At 39.0% G+C, this 26,691-nt stretch overlaps 1 protein-coding gene across 1 annotated transcript in view; it reads right to left on the bottom strand.

Moving 5' to 3' along the window:
- PAK3 (p21 (RAC1) activated kinase 3) overlaps window positions 1-26,691 on the bottom strand; it is a 114,417-nt gene that overhangs the window by 24,576 nt on the left and 63,150 nt on the right. Inside the window, exon 10 of the mRNA XM_052663029.1 lies at window positions 23,005-23,068. Within this exon, the coding sequence (XP_052518989.1) occupies window positions 23,005-23,068 (64 nt within the window). The remainder of the gene's footprint in view (window positions 1-23,004; window positions 23,069-26,691) is intronic.

The following is a 26,691-nucleotide window of genomic DNA, read 5'->3' as shown; positions in this document are numbered from 1 at the left end:
TTTTGTTAAACTTCTCAATAGTTTCTACTCTTAGGTTTCACTCCAGCCCACTATCTTTTAAAGTCTATCATTCCTTAAATCTTGGTAGTACTTATGCTTCTATTCTAACTTCAGTAATAGGGTTCCCTTGCTTTGAAAATAGAAATTGTCTAGTAAAGCTGTATGCAAGGGAACTTTTTGTGAAACACACATGCATTCTGAACCACCTCCCTACTACCATCCCCAAGAAAAAAGAAAAGCTTAGTTAATTTCATTGACATGTTTGTGATGAATAAAGGAATGAGGATAGAGTTCCATTCTGTGATTCAGCAGGCACTATAAGGCTGCAATTTTATGATTTAAACTCTCTGATAACTGCTATTTCTCCTGTGCTTTTTGGTTATCTCCCTGGCTGTTTTGGTTTCTGACTCTAGGAATTCTTTCCTTATGTTATCTATTTCCTTGTTTTCCTCTCCCTTCTTCTCCCTAGATCAGCCAACTTATTTCTAACAAGCATAGGAAGTTTACATTACCTCTTCCTAGGGAATAAAACAGGTGGTATAGTAGAAGGAATATTTGCTAACAGAGATCTGAGTTTTACTATCTGCCCTAACAACAAACTATACGATCTTAGGCTAGTCATTTCCCTTTTCTGAGTTTCAGTCCCCTCACTCAGCAAATGGTGGTCACAATAACAGTAAATGTATAATATATTGAGGATGTTGTGTTCTACACTAAGAACTTGATATAAATTATCTTGTGCAATCCTTACCATGTTTCTGTAAGGCAAGTGCTTTTACCCCCATGTTACAGGAAAAGCCTGAGGCTGGGAGAGGTTCAGTAACCTGCCCAAGGTTATACAGTTTACAGTCCAAGGCCATCTGACTCCCTGACCTATAAAATGCAGGAAAGGGACTATCTCATTACTAAGGTTCTTTTATTCCATGATCTGCGGCAGCAGCAGAATCCAAGGACTCTACTGCCCTCCTCACTCGATGAGAGTATTTGAATAGCCATTGGAATGAGACTGAAAAAGCACACTTGACTAATAGATTCTACCTAAATTTGGTTATATCAGACATTCCTTAGGATCGAGGGTTTTATTAAATCTGTCTCAATTTCATGTTTGAGTCACTGGGTGCAGAGCAGATAGTTGGTGCTCAAGAAGTGTTTGTTCAATGAACAAATTAATAAAAGTCTTTTTAAGCAAACATGTAATTGCAATAAAACCATTCCTTTCTGTGAAGGAAACATTTCTTCTACTTAAATCTATGGAAAACACTTCTCTGTTGGAATCAGCTATCAGACATTCCCAATTTCAGGGGCCAGTTTGTGATTTGTCCTTCTGAACTCAGAACTGCCTGGGTTCAAAGGAATAGATCATCTCAACCTGGTGTGTATTTCAGCTGCATAAGGCCCGAACAATTACTTAAATCTATTTGCAGAGTGATTCAAACATGCCTTTGCTTGGTTTATTCCTATATCCTTAGGCAACCTGCATAGCTTCTTCACAGGCAAAAAAGTGATGACATCTGCAAAATGAGCATCTATCTCAAAGCGCTACAGAGAATAGAATAGCACAATCTATAAAAGCATTTAGCTCTGTGCCCAGATCAGAGGTGACTGAATCGGTAACTGCTATGCTTTTATTTCTACTTTATATTGGAGTATAGTTGATTTGCAATGTTGTGTTAGTTTCAGGTGTACAACAAAGTGAATCAGTTATACATATACAAATATCTACTCTTTTTCAGATTCTTTCCCATATAGGTTATTACAGAATACTGAGTAGAGTTCCCTGAGTTGGGTCCTTGTTGATTATCTGTTTTTATATACAGTACTGTGTATATGTTAATTCCAAACTCCTAAAGGTGGGGGATGGTAGCTGTTATTATTATCATTTATTGCTGCTATTGCTGTTATTGGTTTTATTCACTGAGTCATTACTTAGACCTTCCCGATCTCCCAGCCAAAGCATCCTTGCTAGTGTCTGCCCCTAAATTCAGAACGGACAAAGGTGACCTATTTGAACACTTTTTAGAGCTTCCTTGTCTGTTTTTTTCCCCCTTAGGAAAGTGGTTTTGCCTTTTTCCTTAAGTTTGGAATGTCTGTAAAACGAAGCCTCATGGATAAACCCTCAATATAAAATGGGAGGGTTAAACTACAAATGGGAGGGTTAAACTGCTCAAGTTAAACTAAGGGAGGCTATGTGACACAGGGGGCTGAACCTAGTGCTCTGTGACAACCTAGAGGGGTGGGATAGGGAGGGAGGTGGGAGGGGGGCTCAGGACGGAAGGGCCATATGTATACCTATGGCTGATTCATGTTGATGTATGGCAGGAACCAACATAATATTGTAAAGCAATTATCCTCCAATAAGAAAAGCTAGGGAGAGAGGCCCCAAATTCTTGTCCAAGTGGCCTTCCCCTTATTCACCGCTCTGCCTCCACCCCCAAGTCCATTTCCACTATCCTAGGAGATAAAATTGCAATTGACTTAGAATACAAGGGGAATTAGTCATTAGCATCTCCCAGAGCTTTATCGTTCAAATCGTTGACCTTTGGTATTCCTTACCTCCCTCAGCATTTCATTGTCTTAAAATTGTTAAGAGTACTAACCCTGCAAGCCCAATAGCCAGGGTTTTATGGTATTCTGTGTTATAGCATTGCCACAAATCCCTACTCCACAGAAGTTTAAGGACCCTGAAACTCTAGAACATAAGTTATTAACTCAAAGATGAGTTTTTCCCCTCTTTTCCCCTCCCCCCACCTTATTGCATATATGCCACTGTCCGGGGGCAGCCATTTTCTCCTTCCCTCCAACTCTGTTCCCAGTCTTAAAATGGGGTTAGCCACCTCTACCCAACTTCTCACCCCTCTAGGCCCATACCAACCATGTTGTTAGGCATTCCGAATTCATTGCTCTCACCAATAAGTTACTGATTGGCCCAACATTCAACCTTTGTAGAATTCTCAACACAAATGCACAAACTCAGGTACTCATCTAAAGAGTAAAGATTGGTGCCCTGTCTCCAGCTACATTTCAGCACTCCTAGTACTTCTCCACCCTTCAGTTCTGATGCCTTTCCATATTTCAGCAACTTAAGATTCAATTGTTAAATGTGAATCTCTCTCTTTCTCTTATTCGCCTACTAGAGCACTGTCTCTGTTCACTGATGAGTTAAGGACAGTAGGCCTCATCTCCATCAATTCAAACCTTCTGGGGTTCAAATCCTCCACACAATTCCTAGTTGTGTGATACTGGGTAAATCATTTAACCTCTTTGTGGCTCAGGATTAAAGGAAGATTAAATGTGCACAGTGTTTAAAACAAGTTCTGGCATATAGTATTAACAATTGCCCAATAAATAACATCAATAATAATGATAATCATTATTTGGTTGATCATTACCTAATGTATTCGTTAAATTTCCAAATTATAATCCGTTGATCACTAGAAATCTTTTTAAGTATCTAGGAGTTTCCAAGATATCTTGGTGTTTCAAATTCACAAGAGAAATTTGATACTTACCTAAGATGAAGCTAATTAAAATATTATATACATTTCCTTTTAGTGAGAATTACATCAAATTGTGATTGCATGTCTCATGCTGATCAAATGCTCTAAGTAGCAGTTATATGTTTTTGTTTTTTGTTTTTGCCTCGCCAAGTATGGGAAATAAGCTATAATAGATATAATTTAATAGTTATTATTATTCACAATCTGGGGTTCATAAAGACAAATAATTAAATCTTTGCTGGTAAGGTTGAGAAGTACTCTCCTTGTAATAGTTGATGTACAGTAGTGTGGAGTCACAAAGAAACAGTCTTTGTGTCAACAAGATGCCATAGTAATTCCCAAAAGACAAACTTTGCAACAGCTGGGGTATATTGAAGTATCTCATTAGGTATCTTTATAAAATCTGTCAATCACTTTCACAGAAAAAAAAAAAAAAAGGTCAGTATCACGTAGCACTTTAGGAGATAATAATGGCAGAAATCAAAGTGACAAAGGTGGCAGTTAAAACTAATCCTCTGGTATATTGGTGCTGAGGTGTTAAAATGGCCAACATCATCTGATTTTTATGGCATTTAATTACATTGATCCCTTTTATTCTCCTATTGCAGTTATACTGAAGCCAGATTGCTGTAGGGAGAACATTTGTTTATGATGGGGATTTTGTGTATTCCAAACCTTAGTCCTTCAGATGGTATAAAGAAATCATGCCTTATCAAGACCCAAGGGAATATAGAGATCATCCAGGTTAACTTTCTCACTACAGATGAGAAATCTGAAGCACAGAGAGTTTGGTGAACTATGATTCAAGAATATTAAACCAATAGATTGCTCAAGCATTGGGCCTCATCAGCAATTACAGTGAAATGTGTACTGCTGGGTTCTTGGCATCACATTAGATGCTTTATCAACAGTTTCTTCCTGACCTGGCCAAGCACTTAATACTCAAATGGAAACACTGGCATCTAGCCTAAAGGGTCCAAAAAGAAACAAAAATTCACTATTTCTCCCTTTCCTCTCAAGACAAGTCAGTTTATGTATCAGTAATCTTCATCACGTTTCAATGTTTCTTGCTCAGAGCCAATGTCAACCAATGATCATGAGCAGCTGCCAAATCAGCAATATGGTAGGACTTATAATTTAAATAAATTACTCTGATTTCAGCATCAAAATAGATTAGAGGCAGTAAAGAAGGGCAGGGCTAGGAAGAAACTCTTGCTCTGGGAGAAAAGGGAAAGAGAAAGAGGACTAGAGGGTTCAAAGAGGTTCAAGGAGAGCCTCATGGGAATAAGAGTGAGACAGCAAGAATAGGGCATTATTCACATTTAAGTTTTCATAAGTATAAATCTGATGCTAGTGAGATCACAGTCAAGAGTTTAATCCACATTTAGGTTGGCTATTTTTCACATCTACTTTGACTTCTACTGCTGCTGCTAGAAAAGACTGTATCATTTATTGAGCCTTACTTTCTGCCTGCTCTCTGTAAATGGATGAGCTCACTTAATGTTCACCCTATACAACCCTATGAGGTAAGTTCTATTATCTTCCTTTCACAAATGAGGACATGGGAAATGGTAAGTAGCTTGCCTAAAGTTACAGAGGGTCAGCAGCTTAGCTAAAAAATCCATTTGTTTGATCCACAGCCCATGGTCTTAACCACCATTTCATGCTCCGCTATAGATCTTTAGGAGTTTTACAATGCAAGTGTGGTACTTCCCAAAGTCCGCATTTGTATCTACTATGCTAAGCTGCCTCCCTAAAATATTTCTCTTGTCTCTAATTTTCTATTCACTTAGTCCACGTGCCCCATTGTGAACCATTTAACTTGCCCCTGGACACAACCAGAGATCAAATTGCCAACATCTGCTGGATCATCAAAAAATCAGGAGAGTTCCAAAAAACATCTATTTCTGCTTTATTGACTATGCCAAAGTCTTTGACTGTGTGCATCATAATAAACTGTGGAAAATTCTAAAAGAGATGGGAATACCAGACCACCTCACCTGCCTCCTGAGAAATCTGTATGCAGGTCAAGAAGCAACAGTTAGAACTGGACATGGAACAACAGACTGGTTCCAAACAAGAAAAGGAGTATGTCAAGGCTGTATATTGTCATCCTGATTATTTAACTTCTATGCAGAGTACATCATGAGACACACGGAGCAGGATGAAGCACAAGCTGGAATCAAGATTGCTGGGAGAAATATCAATAACCTCAGATATGCAGATGATACCACCCTTATGGCAGAAAGCAAAGAAGAACTAAAGAGCCTCTTGATGAAAGTGAAAGAGGAGAGTGAAAAAGTTGGCTTAAAGCTCAACATTCAGAAAATGAAGATCATGGCATCCAGTTCCATCACTTCATGGCAAATAGATGGGGAAACAGTGGAAACAGTGGCTGACTTCATTTTTGGGGGGCTCCAAAATCACTGCAGGTGGTGATTGCAGCCATGAAATTAAAAGATGCTTACTCCTTGGAAGGAAAGTTATAACCAACCTAGATAGCATATTAAAAAGCAGAGACATTTACTTTGTCAACTAAGGTCTGTCTAGTCAAGGCTATGGTTTTTCCAGTGGTCGTGTATGGATATGAGAGTTGGACTATAAAGAAAGCTGAGCGCTGAAGAATTGATGTTTTTGAACTGTGGTGTTGGAGAAGACTCTTGACAGTCCCTTGGACTGCAAGGAGCTCCAACCAGTCCATTCTAAAGGAGATCAGTCCTGGGTGTTCACTGGAAGGCAGGACTGATGTTGAAGCTGAAACTCCAATACTTCTGCCACCTGATGTGAAGAGCTGACTCATTTGAAAAGACCCTGATGCTGGGAAAGATTGAAGGCAGGAGGGAAAGGGGAAGACAGAGGATGAGATGGTTGGATGGCATTACCGACTCAATGGACATGAGTTTGGGTAAAGTTCAGGAGTGGGTGATGGACAGGGAGGCCTGGCATGCTGTGGTTCATGGGGTCGCAAAGAGTTGGACACGACTGAGCGACTGAACTGAACTGAACTGGACACAATAAGTTTGATTCCTTTGGAAGAACCATAGAAGATGGGTCTTCCTGTTTCTGAATCAGTTAAGATTGGTCATGCAGCCAAGAGTTAATTGGACCTAGAATTAGTTTTTAGGACAGAACTTTATCGTCTGCTGAGTATATAAGATACACGTACTCCTTGTAGGCCTCTATGTAGAAACTGTCTCAGTACATTAATGAGTTTGATATAAAAATATATAGATATCATATTTTCAATACTCCCACATATTTACTTCTTTTGGTAAGACATATTCTTTAAGGGGCTTCCCCCTGGTGGCTCAGTGGTAAATAATCCACCTGCCTATGCAGAAAAGGTGGGTTCAATCCCTGGGTCGGGAAAATTCCCTGGAGAAGGGAGTGGCTACCCACTCCAGTATTCTTGCCTGGAGAATCCCATGGACAGAGGAGCCTGGCGGGTTACAGTCCATAGGTTCGCAAGAGTCAGACATGATTTAGCAACTAAACAATGGCTAAACAACAGTCCCTTGGGGCTCAGGAATGATAACAATGTTACCATTACTGGCAATAATGCTGCCAGAAAAGAAGAGATTCAGAGTTTCTTATAATTTGCCACTCAATATTTCACCACTAAATTAAAAAAAAATTGTGCAAAAATTATGTTATCTTAGTACCTTTTTAAGTATACAGAATGTGGCGAAGGGCCAGGTGATATAGTCTTTAATTACTAGGATTAAAAACAGAAACAGGCAATTTTTTGTTCTTTAGCTAGTGCATGACTTTCCCCAGTGTATTCATAGTCATCTAATTTTAAATAGAGTTGTAACACATTATGGGTGTGAGGCCAGGGAGCTCAGTGGGTTATAGTCCAGTGATAATGAGGCCAAGGCTTAATCCGTGGAAAGGCTTGCTAACTCTCAACTACTCACTCCAAAATTAAGTCTAAGCAACTGTTTGCCAGTATGCACTATTGGTTTCAAGAGGGCCTAGAGAGGAAAAAGGTAGGGGAGGCAGGTGGCTTAATACAAGCTCATTACTGTGGCTGGAAAAAAACAACCTGAAGTGCAACCTCTGCTAATGGTGGCTGATTGAGTGGCGTCATCTTTCTTTACAAGGGACAGCACACAACACAGTGCATTTAAGAGTATTAAGTAGAACTGTGTCTGAGTGTCTCCTGTGGAGGTACAGGTCAGCAGTGGACTGCTGCAGGGGCAGGGGCTCTGGGTGCAGCAGACTTGGGTATGGCATAAGCTCTTTTGGAGGAGGTCGCCATTAACCCCAACATACAGCTGCTAGAACTTACACAGGACAGGGGAAGTAGACTCTTGGAGGGCACAAACAGAACCTTATGGGTACCAGGACCCAGAACAAAGGAGCAGTGACCGTACGAGAGACTGACCCAGACTTGCCTGTGAGTGTCCAAGAGTCTCCGGTGGAGGTGTGGGTCGGCAGTGGCCTGCTGCAGGGTTGGGGGTACTGAGTGAGCAGTGCCTGCATGGGACCTTTTGAAGGAAGTCGCCATTATCTTTATTACTTCCACGAAAGTTTGGCCTCAGGTCAAATAATAGGGAGGGAATACAGCCCCAACCATCAACAGAAAGTGAAAGTAAAGTCGCTCAGTTGTGTCCCACTCTTTGTGACCGCATGGACTGTAGCCTACAATGCTCCTCCATCCATGGGATTTTCCAGGCAAGAGTACCGGAGTGGGTTGTCATTTCCTTCTCTAGAGGATCTTCTCAACCCAGGGATCGAACCTGTGTCTCCCACATTGTAGTCAGATGCTTTACCATCTGAACCACCAGTGAAGATACCATCAACACAAAATTGGATTAAAGACTTACTGATCATGGTCCCGCTCATTAGAACAAGACCCAGTTTCCCCCTCAGTCAGTCTCTTCCATCAGGAAGCTTCTATAAGTCTCTTACCCTTCTCCATCAGAGGGCAGACTGACTGAAAAGCGCAATCACAGGAAACTAACCAATCTGATCAAATGGACCACAGCCTTGTCTAACTCAATGAAACTATGAGCCATGCTGTGTAGGGCCACCCAAGATGGCCTGGTCATGGTGGAGAGTTCTAACAAAATGTGCTCCACTGAAGAAGGGGATGGCAAACCACTTCAGTACTTGAGAACCCCACAAACAGTATGAAAAGGCAAAAAGATAAGACACTGAAAGAGGAACTCCCCGGGTGGGTAGGTGCCCAATATGCTACTGGAGATCAGTGGAGAAATAACTCCAGAAAGAATGAAGGGATGGAGCCAAAGCAAAAACACCCAGTTGTGGATGTGACTGGTGATGGAAGTAAAGTCCGATGCTGTAAAGAGCAATATTGGATAGGAACCTGGAATGTTACGTTCATGAATCAAGGCAAATTGGAAGTGCTCCGACAGGAGATGGCAAGAGTGAAAGTCAACATTTTAGGAATCAGTGAACTAAAATGGACTGGAATGGGTGAATTTAACTCAGATGACCATTATACCTACTACTGTGGGCAAGAATCCCTTAGAAGAAATGGAATAGCCATCATAGTCAACAAAAGAGTCCAAAATGCAGTACTTGGATGCAATCTCAAAAATGACAGAATGATCTCTGTTTGTTTCCAAGACAAACCATTCAATATCACAGTAATCCAAGTCTACGTTGCAGCCAGTAATGCTGAAGAAGCTGAAGTTGAATGGTTCTATAAAGACCTACAAGACCTTCTAGAATTAATCCCCCGAAAGATGTCCTTTTCATTATAGGGGACTGGAATGCAAAAGTAGGAAGTCAAGAAACACCTGGAGTAACAGGCAAATTTGGCCTTGGAGTACAGAATGAAGCAGGGAAAAGGCTAATAGAATTCTGCCAAGAGAACGCAATGGTCATAGCAAACACCCTCTTCCAACAACACAAGAGAAGACTCTACATATGGACATCACCAGATGGTCAACACCGAAGTCAGATTGATTATATTCTTTGCAGCCAAAGATGGAGAAGCTCTATACTATATAGTCAGCAAAAACAAGACCAGGAACTGGAGCTGACTGTGACTCAGATCATAAACTCCTTATTGCCAAATTCAGACTTAAATTGAAGAAAGTAGGGAAAACCACTAGACCATTCAAGTATGATCTAAATCAAATCCCTTATGATTATACAGTAGAAGTGAGAAAAAGATTCAAGGAATTAAATCTGATAGAAAGAGTGCCTGAAGAACTATGGATGGAGGTTCGTGACATTGTACAGGAGACAGGGATCAAGACCATCCCCAAGAAAAACAAATGCAAAAAGGCAAAATGGTTGTCTGAGGAGGCCTTACAAATAGCTGTGAAAAGAAAAGAAGTGAAAGGCAGAGGAGAAAAGGAAAGATATACCCATTTGAATGCAGAGTGCCAAAAAATAGCAAGGAGAGATAAGAAAGCCTTCCTCAGTGACCGATGCAAAGAAATAGAGGAAAACAATAGGATGGGAAAAACTAGAGATCTTGTCAAGAAAATTAGAGATACCATGGGAACATTTCATGCAAGGATGGGCACAATAAAGGACAGAAATGGTATGGACCTAAGAGAAGCAGAAAATATTAAGAAGAGGTGGCAAGAATACACACAAGAACTATACAAAAAAGATCTTCATGACCCAGATAATCATGATGGTGTGATCACTCAACTAGAGCCAGATATCCTGGAATGCGAAGTTTAGTGGGCCTTAGGAAGTATCACTACGAACAAAGCTAGTGGAGGTGATGGAATTCCAGTTGAGCTATTTCAAATCCTAAAAGATGATGCTGTGAAAGTGCAGCACTCAATATGCCAGCAAATTTGGAAAGCTCAACAGTTGACACAGGACTGGAAAAGGACAGTTTTAATTCCAATCCCAAAGAAAGGCAATGCCAAAAGAATGCTCAAACTACCTCAAATTGCACCCATCTCACAGGCTAGCAAAGTAATGTTCAAATTTCTCCAAGCCAGGCTTCAACAATATGTGAACTGTGAACTTCCAGATGTTCAAGCTGGATTTAAAAAGGCAGAGGAACCAGAGATCAAATCACCAACATCCGCTGGATCATGGAAAAAGCAAGAGAGTTCCAGAAAAACATCTGCTTTATTGACTTTGCCAAAGCCTTTGACTGTGTGGATCGCAACAAACTGTGGAACATTTTTCAAGAGATGGGATTATCAGACCACCTCACCTACCTCCTGAGAAATCTGTATGCAAGTCAAAAAGTAACAGTTAGAAACAGACATGGAAAAACGAACTGGTTCCGAATAGGAAAAAGAATACGTCAAGGCTGTATATTGTCACCCTGCTTATTTAACTTACATGCAGAGTACATCATGAGAATTGCTGGACTGGATGAAGCACAAGCTGGAATCAAGATTGCCAGGAGAAATATCAATAACCTCAGATATGCAGATGACACCACCCTTACGGCAGAAAGTGAAGAGGAACTAAAAAGCCTCTTGATGAAAGTGAAAGAGGAGAGTGAAAAAGTTGGTTTAAAACTCAACATTTGGAAAACTAAGATCATGGCATCTAAGACCCCATCACTTCACGGGAAATAGATGGGGAAACAATGGAAATAGTGACAGACTTTATTTTGGGGGTTTCCAAAATCACTGCAGATGGTAACTGCAGCCATGAAATTAAAAGACGCTTGCTCCTTGGAAGAAAAGCTATGACCAACCTAGACAGCATATTAAAAAGCAGAAACATTACTTTGCCAACTAAGGTCTGTCTAGTCAAAGCTTTGGTGTTTCAAAGTAGTCATGTATGGATGTGAGAGTTGGACTATAAAGAAAGCTGAGCACCAAAGAATTGATGCTTTTGAACTCTGATGTTAGAGAAGACTCTTGAGAGTCCCTTGGACTGCAAGGAGATCCAACCAGTCCATCCTAAAGGAAATCAGTCGTGAATATTCATTGGAAGGACTGATGTTGAAGCTGAAACTTCAATCCTTTGCCACTTGATGTGAAGAACTGACTCATTTGAAAAGACCCTGATGCTGGGAATGATTGAAGGCAGGAAAAGAAGGGGACGACAGAGGATGAGATGGTTGGATGGCATCACTGACTCTATGGACATGAGTTTGAATAAGCTCTGGGAGTTGGTGATGGACAAGGATGCCTGGCATGCTGCAGTCCATGGGGTTGCAAAGTGTTGGACATGACTGAGGGACTGAACTGATGTGAACTGAAGTAGAACAAAAAGCATCTTCCATTTCTCCATAAACACTGTTTTCACATATGCTAATGTGTTTCCAATCCCCTTCATCACAAAATCTACTATGAAGCTCAGCCGGCATCTGTTTAGTTCCTCATACCAGTGTTCTATCTTGTACAGCCCCGAATAGATCCGATGAGGAGGCAAATACTTTGGGGGCAGGTGGTCTTACCCAAAGAATCACTTCTGTAAGCCCTCAAGTTACCACTTCTGCTCTTGCAAATATTTTCTTGAACAAAGAAAAACAAGTCAGAGGTTTTATTCTCAGCACTTATCCCTGAGTTCTATGCTGAATACTGCTTTGTCAGATTTGCAAAGCAAGCTGTTATTCATCCAGTCCTTGAAGAAACAAGTTTCAAAAATATTTGTCTTCCATATGGGAACATCATGTTACAATAATAAGAAGAGATAAGTTTGCAAAATACTTAATGTGATATATTTGCTTACTTAAGCACTAAAACTAAAGTTAATTTAGAGGGATGGGGACTGGGGGGCTTCCAAAAAATGTTTGTTTGCAATTACTGATGAACTGGTCATATCATTATTGTATATAATGATATACTTGGCAAAGATTCAGAGGTAGACAAAAATTTCTTTGCATCAGATATCCATCTTTATGCATAGGAGGAAAATGATTTCAAGAAATCCTCCCATTGTCACTTGCTGACAAGTTGAGCTGCATGGTGATCTAATATATGAAGAGACATCACATGCAACAAAGATACTCTGGTATAATATAAATAAACATGGATTATATTGGCCAATGGATTCTTCAGAATAGCCTTCTCTTTTGACAGATAATTTCTTGTTAGAATATCTTTCTTAGACATTTTTTCCTTTGAAAATCAGTGTGGGGACAGTTTTTATTATTGTACTAAGACCCCACATATTTGAACATGGTGAGTTGGCGAGAGCGTGGACAAACAGGCACCTTCATACATTGTTGGTGGGAGTGTTAAATGGAACAACCTCTATGGAGGGCAACTTGGAAATGAAAAATACACTTATCTTTTAATGTAACAGTTCCACTTTTAGGATTTCATCCTAATGATAAACTTGCATATGTATGAAATGGCTTATTTGTTTATAGTAGCAAAATATTGGAAACAAGCTAAATGTCTATCAATTTGAGCCTGGTACATCTCAACAGCAAAACACTGTGCATCTGTTAAAAAGAATGGAGCACCAAGATGTAGCCATCTCTAAGACATAGGCACATGATAACAAAGGAGATATACAGTGTTAAAATTGTTAAAAATATATGCACAGCCTGCATGTGCACACACACAAAGAGAAATGCACCATATATCCCAAATACAAGGTAAGGGGTTCTCTCCCAATTTTTTCCTCAGAAAAAAAGGGAATGGCCTTATATTCATATCCTTATAAAATCATTTATGCAATGTAATAATTCTCCATTCCCATTTATTTTTATCCACAAAGTACAGTTTAAGAGAGACACGGTAAGTGGAAATATTCTCAATCAATGCTAGTTTTAGATGCTCATAAAGAGTGTCTGTCAGAATTGGAAAGAAAGGATGTGAGTACACTATTTCTTAAGGAACGACCTCATAAATGCAGGTGTTAGATATAAAAACAAACTTCTTTAAAGGCCACTTCCAAACAGTGCAACTTAAACGGGAAGGAAATCTATGAAAGAGAGGATATATGAATATGTGTAACTAAATCACTTTGCTGTATAGTAGAAACCAAAACAACATTATAAAATGATTTTACTCCAATAAGTTATTTTAATTTAAAAAATAAACCAAAAACCAAAATGAATGCAATGAAAAGGGATCCCAGTAGGTAAAGATGGGACAGTTTGACCATCAAAAACAGTAATAGGTGAATTGAAACAGACTGAAAACATAAAAAACCCACAAGTTTATAAAGATTTTTTTAAAAATAAAAGAGAATACTTCCCTCTCCCACTTAAATCAAAATACCTCTCATTGGACACCTTTGGAAGTAGCTTGAGTACCAACATGTTATACTGAAAAATGGCAATTTAAAAATTAAGTATTTATCTTGACTTCCCTTCATGAGCTATATTTCAGGGCAACCGAAGACTCCCCAGCTAAAGAGACAAAGTTCTTTTTAACGTTAAGTATTTTAACCGATAAGTGTAGACGGAATGATAAAATTTTAAAAATGGCCATTCTGTAACCTCTAATGAAATGATTGATTGGGGCAATAATCATCAATAGACGAAACCATTAGATGAAAGGCTGATGACAAAATTTGCATTGGAGGGGACAATCACCCAGTGAGTCTTTTGATCTACTCATCACTAAAACATGGGACAATCAGACACTGTACCTCTTGATATGCTGCTGCTGCTAAGTCGCTTCAGTTGTGTCCGACTCTGTGCGACCCCATAGGTGGCAGCCCACCAGGCTCCCCCGTCCCTGGGATTCTCCAGGCAAGAACACTGGAGTGGGTTGCCATTTCCTTCTCCAATGCATGAAAGTGAAAAGTGAAAGTGAAGTCACTCAGTCGTGTCCGACTAGTAGTGACCCCATGGACTGCAGCCTACCAGGCTCCTCTGTCCATGGGATTTTCCAGGCAAGAGTACTGGAGTGGGGTGCCATTGCCTTCTCCAACCTCTTTATATAATATACTATAAAACACAGAGTGCCACCGACAAAGAAATCTTACCCCAAACTGAACCTGAGCTTAATTAAGCATCTAGATCTAACTTCCATTTATAGGAAATACAAGAAATATGGAAGCAAGGTAAATGGAATAAAATAAAACCAATAGACAAATCCATGAAGTGCATACTCTACAAGATGCTAATAAGTTTGTTCAGTAAGTAAATGGCAGCAGTAAAAGAAAGATGCTTTAGAGCAGGGTACCTAGGCCATGGACTGGTACCAGTTTTTGGCTCATTACATTTAGTGGCAGGTGAGCAAGTGAAGCTTCATCTCTATTTACAGTTGTTCCCCATTGCTTGCATTACCACCCAAGCTCTGCCTCTTGTCAGATCAGTGGGTACCATTAGATTCTCACAGGAGTGCAAACTTCCTGTAAGCTGTGCATGCAAGGGATCTAGGTTGTGCGCTCCTTATGAGAATCATCCTGAAACTGTCCCCTCACCACCGGTCTGTAGAAAAATTATCTTCCATGAAACCAGTCCCTGGTGCCAAAAAGGTTGGGTACCGCTGCTTAGAGTACACAGATTTAAGAGACACAACCAAATGTGATATGTGAATCTTTTTGGATACTGATGTGAACAAATGCTGCTGCTGCTAAGTCGCTTCAGTCGTGTCCAACTCTGTGTGACCCCATAGACGGCAGCTCACCAGGCTCCCCCGTCCCTGCGATTCTCCAGGCAAGAACACTGGAGGGGATTGCAATTTCCTTCTCCAATGCATGAAAGTGAAAAGTGAAAGTGAAGTCGCTCAGTCATGTCCGACCCTCAGCGACCCCATGGACTGCAGCCTACCAGGCTCCTCCATCCATGGGATTTTCCAGGCAAGAGTACTGTAGTGGGTTGCCATTGCCTTCTCCAGATGTGAACAAATAAATCAACTTAAATTTCTGTTACATTTTTCAGACTTACATAAGAGTAGAAAAAATTGTATGGGAGGGACCTCCCATATTCTTATAACCCAAATTCAACATTTATTACTATTTTTAATATAATCATCATGCCATTACAACATGTATAAAAATTTAACATCGAACACCCAGTTGATAATCAAGAGTTGACCATTTGTCTCAAAAATGCAGTTTTTATGGAAAGTGAAAGTGGACTTCTATAAGTGAAGGTGGACCTTCCACAAAAACTGCATTTTTGAGACAAATGGCCAACTCTTGATTATCAACTGGGTGTTCGATGTTAAATTTTTATACATGTTATAATGTCATGGTGATTATATTAAAAATAATAATAAATATTGAATTTGGATGATAAAAATATGGGAGGTCCTATTCCTATACAATTTTCTCTACTCTTGTGTAAGTCTGAAAAATGTAACAGAGATTTTTAAAAGTGATATAGTATAGAGTTACATTGTTAAAATCTAAATCTACACCTACAGGATAGATTCAGAAGACAATCATTTTAATGTCATATAAATGGGTAATTGTAACTAGGAATAAAATATCCAGGGTCAGAATCAAATATGTAGATTCAAAAATATTTTCTCTCAAAGATCTTAGATGGAAGTCAGATAACGTACTTGGCTAAATGCTGGGGACTCAAAAAGGGGGCTCTGGGATTAGAAAAAACAATAAAGATGCATGGGCAAATTTTGAATTATACTGCTTGTGAAATGTTAAGAGTAGAAAAATGTCTTCCAATTTATACATGATTTTATATAATTTTAAATACATAAATAAGGGTGAATTAACAAGTTAAATGTCATAGACACTCAACATTTATTCATATAGCTAATACTTTGTGTATTCAAGTGAGTCAAAAAACAGTGTCACCTAATATTTGAGCATATATGATGTGTATGAGCACACATGTACACATGTGTATGTGTTTGTGTAAGTGTGCAGAGATTTTGTGAAAATATAAGAAATAAGGAAAAAACCTCTTTCTGGAAGTTTTCTTCATGCAAGGTGACTGAGGCTGAGGGGATAGGGTTGGAGGGACACTTACTTTTCACTGTCTACTCCTCTGTATCTTCTATCATGTCCAAGTATTACCTACTTAAAAGAATTAAACTCAAACAAAGAAAAAACATGGTATTGCTTATATCTCTCAATTTGTTTCATAACATAGCCCCGACTGACCTTTCTAGCATTATTTCCTGTTAACTTCCCTGCCAAAATATACTTCTGTCTATAGAATTGGAATTCTTGATTTAATTCTTCTCATCTTTTCAGTATGCATTCATCCAATACTTGCTGAATACTTACTCTATGCCAGACATTATTGCAGGTTCTAGGGATATCAAAATGAATGAAACCTACAGTCTGAAACAGGTGTTCACTTGGTTTCCTTCAACTGAAACTTGCTATAATCTCTATTCGTTAAATCCCAATGTTTAAGCACATCCTCCTTGAAGAGTTCTTCATCATACCTGTCCCCTGGCTATAAACGATTTGTCCCCTTCTCCCTGTCCCCATAGCTCTTAGTAATTATTTACAATAATTACTGTATTTTGCTAACTGTGGGTGTGACTTTTACCCTTAAAAATAACTATCATTTCTGGAGCCCTTCACTATGTGCTACGTACTGTGCAAAGTACTTTAAATATCTTCTCTCATTCATTTCTCACAACCTTATAAGGTATGTGAATTCTGCCTACTATGACTGAGAGAACTGGTGCTTAAACTAAATACCCTGCCCATAGCCTTCTGACTTCAGAATCTGGGCTTTCTTTCTCTTCAAACTTTCCAAATAGCCTCCCTTTATTTCACCATGGATTTCAGAATTTCAACCAATTTTATATGTCTAAATAAGCTAAGATATAAGTGGTGTAGATGTGCCCGTGCAGATCTAAGCTGTAGGATTCAGAAGGACATAGAAAAGATGTTACGGCCACAACAGCCAGAGAGCAATTTGTGAGGAGATGACAGTGAAGAAAAGAAGAGTGTGTGGATAAAGATGGGGGAAAGGTAGATGCATCTGGGAGTGAGGCGGTCCAGCTTATTTCTTAACACAACTCTCCATTTCTCTGTGTTAAATGTCTGAGAGCTAGTAAGGTCTCTGTTGACTCCTAGAACCTAGTTCTTAACTACTACTCTGCATTCTACATAGTAGACCCTTGACAAAAGTTTGCTGAATGAAACACATTATTTGTTAAACTGGATCCAAACCATTTCCTCTGAGCTGCTTCCTGAAAAATATTTTTCTGTTAAAATGTTGAAGAGAAAACAAACAGAAACTTGAAAGAGAAAAACGGTTTATTTTCAGTGCACTCTCACTTAAGGGAAGACCTTAAAATGAATTCAAATCTATTAATGAGAAATTTGTTTGGACAGCTGCCATGTTCACAGATTCAGCCCTCTGTCACACAGCTACTGCTTATTCAGGAGTTGCACAGGTGAGCCAATGACAGCTGTTGACTGAAAATCAACATTTCATTTTGCTGTCTCACCCTACCTCATTTATTAAACAAGTTATTTTCTATAACTATCCTAGAGAGTGAAGATGCTTAAATCTCCACCAGATATATTTCTGAGAAACTCATATTGTCAAGTTAATGATAATTTCTGGGCTGCCAGTCCTGTTTTCTTTCTTTCTGTTTCTTTTTAAACTATACATACATCTGCCCTAAATACTTAGATTTGGTGGCCACGTATAGCATACTTTTCACAGCAAATCTGATAAAATAATGTCATTTTTAGCCTTCAAGTCACAGCTGTGACCTCAGATGATTAAACATGCAATTCTGAAATTTGATTTATGAGAGATGAAGTCCAATACTCTGGCCCTAGGCCTGAATGCTGGGAGAGCAGGAACCCATACTGGAAAATTTTCATTTTGCAAGTAGATGAGGGTGATTAATGGAGAGGTTCCTCTCAAATCTGGCTCCCAATAGTAAGTTGTTGTGCTCCAGGGAGCTAAAAATGGAATACTGGGGCTGATTATTCCTAGCACCAAATAGTTACTGACACAGGTTTGAATGTCACCATCATAGTAGGTAAAGCAAATCAATTTTTTAAAAAAACCAAACTCCATAAGTTTGAAAAGAAAATAAAAACTCTGTACATTGATAACTACTGTTGTTTAGTCTCTCAGTCATGTTTGACTCTTTGCGACACCATGGACTGTAGCCTGCCAGGTTCCTCTGCCCATGAGATTTTCCAGGCAAGAATATTGCAGTGAGTTGCCATTTCCTTCTCCAGGGGATCTTCCCAACCAGGGATGGAACCTGCATCTCCTGAGTTGTAGGCAGATTCTTTACCAGTGAGCCACCAAGGAAGCCCATATATTGAGAGTAGAATCTAGTTTATCTAACTTGGGTCAATATTTCATGGGAAAATCCATTGAGAGCAATTTAAGTAAAAGGAAAATTAATTTAAGTGTTTTTTTTCCTGGTCTGGAGAGAAATAAATCAATATTTTGCTCATTCCCTTTAAAATTAAGAGTGCAAAAATTCTGCTCAAAAATGAAAAAAATGAGTTTATTAAATAAATGATAGAGTAAATAAATCGATTTAAGTTACTAGCTTACATCTTTAATAGCTATGTAAATACATCTTGATTTTATATGATAACCATTTTAGTTGGATGTGTATGTGAAAATGGGCAGAAGGTGAAGCTAACATGGATAAAAAAGACAGACATGTGACACACACAAATAGCCAAACAGCCAAAGGAGAATGTGAGGCTGATTTAGTCATTATGAGAAACAGTTGAAGACACATTGGGAAAAAAAGAGAGAGACAGAAGGAGCTAGAAAGACAAGCATATACTCAGGAAAAGACAGAGGAAAGAAGAAAGTCAAACATTTTTATTAGTTCAACAAATATTTATTGGGGCAAAAACAGATCAAGAGAAATGGGGAAAGCAGACAGGGGAAACTATATAAATCTTTGAGCTTGGCCAAATGAACTCTGGCTGTTGATTAAAACTGTTTTAGGGGGATTTGCTAAGTACAAAAGGACGGTGCTAGACAATAAAAGGCTATAAAAAGGATAAATCAAAAAGAGTCCTGGGGGGAGGCTGGGAGGGAGGCTCATGAGAAAAGGGAGATACATACATATATATATGTGTGTACTTATGGCTGATTTACATTGTTGTATGGCAGAAACCAACACATCTTTCTTAAGCAATTATCCTCCAATTAAAATTAATAATAATAAAAAAGAATGCAAAGAAAGTGATAGGTTTGGGGGAACCATCAATATTTAGGCAATAGAAAATGTAAAACCAAATAGCTTGGGGCCAATTCAACTCCTCCCTGTAAAATAGTGCTGGTTAGAGCAAATTAATATTTTGAGTATGAAGCCTAATCAAATATAACTGTAATAAAATTAGGTAAATTGAGAACACCCCCCCACACACACAAAAAAGACTCCCTACCCTCTAAGGGCTTATTTAAAAGCTGAATGTGGTCTGTGAGTGAACTATCTGCCAGTTTCATCATTCTTGAAAATGATGAACTTGTTGGGATGTTAAATCTTTCTGCAGTGGCAAGCAGGATTTCTGCTTTGATTTTTCATTTTAGATTGCAAAAGCTTTACAAAGGTATGCAGAAAAAGAGAACTCTCCTTTTGCACCTTCAGAGGTTAGAGGCACAAATACCATCCAGGAGGGGAAATCTCTTTGGTATGCAAAATAGCCTGGCAGTCTAATCTTTGTTCTTGGAGAAATCAGTCTTGCTTCATTACCTGGTATCTGGGAGATATTTGAAACCATCTCTTACTTTTTTCTTTTCTAAATTCAGTGATGTTTTTGGCTCGGTTGTGTCTTAGTCAGAATAAGCAATCAAAACAAAATTATAACATCTTTCATGCCCCAAAAGACAACTCTGAAAAAAACACTTTATGAACAAATAAAAAGCTCCCATTTAAACCTACAACTAGGGCAGTGTTGTCCATTAAACATATTAACGTGTGCCATATTTTAAATTTGGCGGGAAGCTATATTTAAAAAAGCTTAAAGGTGACATTAATATTAATAACATTTTACTTAACATGTATTAAAATATCAATTCAACATATAATCAATATAAACCTTATTACTATGGTATTTTGCATCATTTATTTCATAGCAACTTTTTGAAATCAGGTGTCTATTTTATAATAACAATATATCTCAATTTGGACGAGTTACATTTCCAGGGCTCAACAGCCACATGGCTACCATACTGGACAGCAAAGATCTGGAATGCTATTTCTCTATGGATTGTGTATCACTTTGCAATGTTAGCTCCATCAAAGACCCAATTCAATTAAAATAAAATCTAAAAGGTAACTTTTCCCTTCCAAGTTTCCTTAGTACATAACATTATGTTTTTTAACCTGCCTTATGGTGCTAACCTTTTGGACCAAAAGAAAGTGAGTTAAGGCTTGTATTGATACATGGACTTGAGAAGGCATAGCTTCCTAACTTAAATAAAACAACTAGTTCACTGGAAGTTAAGAAGGAAAACTTCAGGTGGGAAATAATGGCTACAGAAGCCAATTCTGCCCTACACTTTGGTGAACTGACTAGGCATGTCACCCAAGGTATCCTATTTAGCCTGTTCAAGCATTCATCAGGGCTTCCCTGGTGGCTCAGAGGTTAAAGCATCTGCCTGGAATGTGGGAGACCCGGGTTCGATCCCTGGGTTGGGAAGATCTCCTGGAAAAGGAAATGGCAACCCACTCCAGTACTCTTGCCTGGAGAATCCCATGGAGGGAGGAGCCTGGTAGGCTACAGTCCATGGGGTTGCAAAGAGTCGGGCACGACTGAGCGACTTCAAACACACACACACACACACACACACACAAGCATTCATCACTATAGATTATAAGTTCCTTGAGAGCACACATTAGCAAGCTCTGTTTCTCCTGCACTTAGCATAGTGCCTGGCACATAGTTGGTATTCAATAAATGTATGAACAAATAAATTTATGCAAATAAATAGCTCTCGTTTAGTCTAGACACATTTGAAGTGCTCTATAGCTTCCCTGATAACTCAGTTGGTAAAGAATCCACCTGCAATGCAGGAGACCCTGGTTCTATTCCTGGGTTGGGAAGATCTGCTGGAGAAGGGATAGGCTACCCACTCCAATATTCTTGGGCTTCCCTTGTGGCTCAGCTGATAAAGAATCCACCTGCAATGTGGGAGACCTGGGTTGGATCTCTGGGTTGGGAAGATCCCCTGAAGAAGGGAAAGGCTACCCACTCCAGCATTCTGGCCTGGAGAATTCCATGGACTGTATAGTCCATGGGGTTGTAAAGAGTTGGGCATGACTGAGCGACTTTCACTTTTATACAGCCAAATGTCAGTGGTTACCACACAGGGCAGTGCAGATGTAGACCATCTCTACCACCCTGGAAAGTTCTACTGGACAGCACTGTCCTAGAGCAATGGGCAGAAATACTATCTGACTTGTTAAGTTTTAGGGGACCTCTAGACACCACAAAACTTTTTTTTTAAATGAGTGAGTGAGAATACCAGTGGCATCAAATGATGAGGAATGAAGCAAGAGCACAAACAGGTATACATTTTACTCTCCTAGAAAGTTCAAATGCATCACAATTATAGTTTCCATTGGAAGAAGACATTGCCATATATTTCTCCCTGAGTTTCTGCCTTCCTCTTAGGGTCTTCTCACCTTGATTCCCACCAGGCACAATCCCTGAGTGTCCCTCTTACCCTCTAGTCAAAATGTCTAATGAATCCTTTCCCTCATTTCCCGACATAAGTTGGCAATTTCAAAAGACACGTTAGTACAAAAGTTGGGCAGGGCAGAGGGAGAAAGAAATAAAATATAAAAATCACAAAAAACAGTTCAACTTATATACAATATATAATTTCCTGAACTTAAGAATCCCAGGAAAAACAGTGAGGTGGCTGAAGAAATCCTACATTCTCTTACCTGAAAACAGACTCCATTAGCTGAGGGGATAGCACAATTTTGCAGGTACATCAGCAGTATCCCTCTCTTCCCAGCCCCAGCCTCAGTCAGGAGACCTCTGGGGTGCCATCTTGGTTCCTGGCATACAGGAGTTGGTACACCTAATATTGTATTGGCCAAAAAATTTGTTTGGGATTTTGTGTAACATCTTACCAAAAACCCAAATGAATCTGCTGGCCAACTCAATATCTTGTCTCATTTCCCCTTTAAGGACACCCCTTTAGAATGCTTTATTTCTCTTTAAACAAAACATTTTCCTATTTCAAACCCTGTTGCCTACTCAGGTACTCCTGCTTAGTTTCATATCAAGGCTTGAGAAACATGTCTATTTATAGCTGACTTGTAGAACTGGTGACTCCCACCTTTAGCTCCCCTGAATGATCTAACCCCCTGGTTTCCAGGTCTAGCTGATGGGTCAGGATTATTTGAGGAAACGGTTCCAAAGTTCAGCTTACTAGGCCCCACTCCAGACTTCTGAACCAAATCTCTGGCAGCAGGGCCTGGGAATCTCCATTCTTATATGCATACTAGGTGAAAATGATGAACTCCATCCCACTCAGGGATTACTAATCTATTTCTTCCTTACTCAGTCCGTCAACTCTGCCCATCTCTGGATCATTCAATAAGGATCTTCCCCACCACCTGTCACTTTCACTTTGACAATGAAACAGGATCTTAAGCATTAACATCCATACACATGTAGAGGGGGCAGGAGTTTTCATATAAGCTAACATGCATGCATGCATGCACACACGGTCTTCATATATATAATCACTTACCCTTGACCTATTTTTTCAAATCTTGTGTATTTTTTCTTTGGGTCACCAACACTCACAATGCTTCCTGAGGGGAGGGAGGGAAGAAAGAGAGAGAGAGACATTTAAATTGATTGATTTGCTTCTATTTAATACTAAAATTTAAGATGCTAGAGCCAATGACAAATAAAATGTTAGAGAAACATTCTCATGTGGTTTCTAAAATTTATATGGACAGTGATACATTTTAGTAAAGTAATAAACAGTAATATATTAATTAAACTAGTAGTAATAACCCAGATGCTTATACTCAAAATTGATGATGTTTAGGCAACAAAAAGAACAAATCATAACCCAACATTTATAAAAAAAGTTCTCATAAAAGGATACTGTAGATTAGGAGATAAAAACATCTAAAGACTTGAACACAGTATTTAATAAAATCACTGTCTTCTCTGAATTAGAGTGAAGTTGAGTACATTCAATTCTGCAGCACATTCAGTTCTGCTGGATAAATATCTCTTGAGCAATTAATATGTACCCAGTACTACACTAAGGGCAGTGGGGGATGGGGATGGGTCTAATAAAGAACACACTTTAGTAATGAGGCTTTGTGTTTTTTTTAAAAAAACATACATCCCCAGATACCTGAAAGTAATATAATATTGTAAGACAATTATACTTCAATTAAAAATTGTATAATTATAAAATAAAATCCTAAAAATCTCTACACATCCTTGAACCTAGGACCCTGCTAGCATTCAAAACATTATTAATAGTTTAACTGAGATATGATTTCCATACCATCAAGTTCACTCATTTAAAGTGCACAATTAAATGGCTTTGAGTAAACCTTTAGGCTTGTGCAAATTTACTAAATTTTACCATAATCTGATATTAGAACATTTTTATCATCCTAAAAAGAAATCTTGTATGGGTTAGCAGTCACTCTAGATTCCCTCTGTGCTTACCAATTCATCCCTGGGCAAGCACTTATCTATTTACTGTTTTTGTTTCAAACATTGTGGAATAAGTTGACAAACCACGTAAGAAAACCATTCATTTATCCTATTTGGCTCTGGGAAAAAATACTGGTTTTACAAGTTCAAAATATCATACCCACTACTCAGAGGATCAATACTTGCCATTACTCAGAATGAATCTAAAGGAAGTGACATTGACTCTTCAATGCAATGCTCAAATAGGTACAGGAAAATTCTGTGCCATAGCAGCATCATGGGAATAAGTTTGCAAGAGGACAACTTTGAAGGGAATCATTTATCTGGATACTTTCAGCTCTCCTTTCTCTATCTGAACCTCAGTATCAGTATCAGTACTTTTAAATTATCTTAAACATCAGTATCATTACCTTTAAGTTATATCTTACTAACATGGCCCCTATTCAAAGAAGTGTGGAATCAGTAAAAAAAAGATTTATACACATTATCTAATTATGGAGTCTATCTGCTAATTGTCACTCTTATCCATTTTCTCCTCTTCATGCCCATGGCCACTGTGATTGTTTAGGCTCTCAATATCTATTGTTCAAACATTTGTGCTAATCATTACCTAACTCCAAACTCTGCCTTCTCTAATTCTTTTTCCACAATGCCTCTGGAATAGGGTAACCATATAATTCATAAACCAAGACTGTCTTGGGTAAACTGAGATGTAAGGTCAGCCTACTTCAGAGTGATTTCACTCCATTATCCATAAATCCTCGAAAGTTCCTCCTTACTACAGGATCAAGTTCAAATTTTTCATCTGGCATAGAAGGCCCTTTACCATCGAGCAGCATCTAACTCCTACCCAATCAAGTCTAACCTTATATTATTCCTCTCCTCTCCAACCTTCCTACTTTATATCCTAGCAACACCATCACTATCCAAGGCTCTGGTCTTTGGACATGCTCCCTCTTTCCCTTTCTTATCAATCCCATGAATTCCTGTTGATTATGTAAGTATAATATCAAGTTATCCCTTGTGAATTCTTCTTTGATCCTTCTAATGAGACGTGTGTGGCTAAGTCATTTCAGTCGTGTATGACTCTGTGTGACCCCATGGACTGTAGCCCACCAGGCCCTTCCTCTGTCCCTGGGATTCTCCAGGCAAGAATACTGGATTGGGTTGCCAAGCCCTCCTCTAGGGGATCTTCCCTACCCAGGGATCAAACCCGCTTCTCTTACATCTCCTGCATTGGCAGGTTCTTTACCACTAGCACCACCTGGGAAGCCCCAAACATGCTGCTTTCTGAGGGCCAGAACGTTGTCTTTTCATTCTGGTAACTTCAGTGCCCAGAACAATGGTTTTCACTGAATCCATTAACCAAATGAATGTGAACAAGAAAAATTGTATTCCAGAGCTAAACTGTGTGCTACAGATAATACTTTGTACTAATTTAGACATGACCTACTTTCTGGGCTAGTCAACAATTTAATTCAGAATCACCAGTACATCGTATACTTGAAAAAATAATAAATGTTTCACTCATGGGTTGTTCATCCATGGTGGTTAGGTTTTTGTTGTTGTTCGTTTTTTTGTAAGACAAGCAAGTCCATGTTCCAGTTAGGTTAAAGAAGACTTACCATATGTGAATAAGTTTTTTCCTCTTGTATTCCCAATCTCAGTTGATGGTACTACCATCCCACGAATTAGGAGCCCAAGTCAGAAATCTGGTAATCACCTTGACTCATCCCTTACCTTCATCCCCACATGGAATTTTCTACTGAGTCCTGGGCCTATCTCTGTTTACCTCCTAGATACCTTTTGAATCTATCATTCCTCATTACTACTGATTTAGTTGGGCCCTCGTCATTTTTTGTTTGAACTATACAACAGCCTCCTAACTGGACTCAAAATTTTCAGCCTCCACCCATTCAGTCTAGGCTCCACACCTCTATCAGGATACTCTAAGTACAGATCTGATCAAGTGATTCTCCGGTTCAGGGTTCCTGGAGCCTTCCCCAACACCTACAGGGTAAAGCTCAAACTCCTTGGCATGGAATCCAAGGTCCTTCATATCTGGCTCCTGCATCATTCTCCATCTCATCTCCCCGACTAGAACCCTATGCTCTCACCAAAATGAACAACTTGCAGCTCATGATCAGATCCTGCTACGTGATTTAGCTTCTTCTCTTAAAACTCTAGTATCAACATCTACCATCAATTCTATATTCAAGTGGTATTGAATGAGTTAACATTCCCAAGCATATGCCTTTATACCTCCTTTGTGTGCTAGTCTCTGCCTAGAATGTCCTTCTAAGTTTTTTTCCTGGCAAGTTCTTATGCAGCTTCAACTCAGCTTCAGTTAAGCCTCTTCTAGGAAGTCTTCCTTGATTTTTTGGAATAAAGTCAATAACTTCTCTGTACTACTATTGCACCTTCTCTCTCTCTCTCTCTTTCTGACACTTCGGCTTTTTTCTTGCTTTTGTTCTTGCTCTCCTTCTTTGTACTTAATCTATCATCCTTCTATCTATATCTGTGTATTTGACATCCCCTTATAGATCGTGTCATAAGGACAGGAGCCATGTCTTATGCATCTTGTATCCCCAGTGCTTCTTCATATAAATCTGTGTGTGGAATACATTGGTTACTCAATAAATATCTGTTGAATTAAAAGCAAATAAAATTAGGAATTTCATTTTGTAAATGCCCCATATTTTAATACAGAGATGTATTTTACTTGAGTTATATCTACCACCAACTTAATGAT

The sequence above is a fragment of the Budorcas taxicolor genome, chromosome X (genome assembly GCF_023091745.1).
Source record: "Budorcas taxicolor isolate Tak-1 chromosome X, Takin1.1, whole genome shotgun sequence".
In the NCBI taxonomy this organism is placed as follows: Eukaryota; Metazoa; Chordata; class Mammalia; order Artiodactyla; family Bovidae; genus Budorcas; species Budorcas taxicolor.
This window is presented reverse-complemented; position numbering and strand designations above follow the sequence as displayed.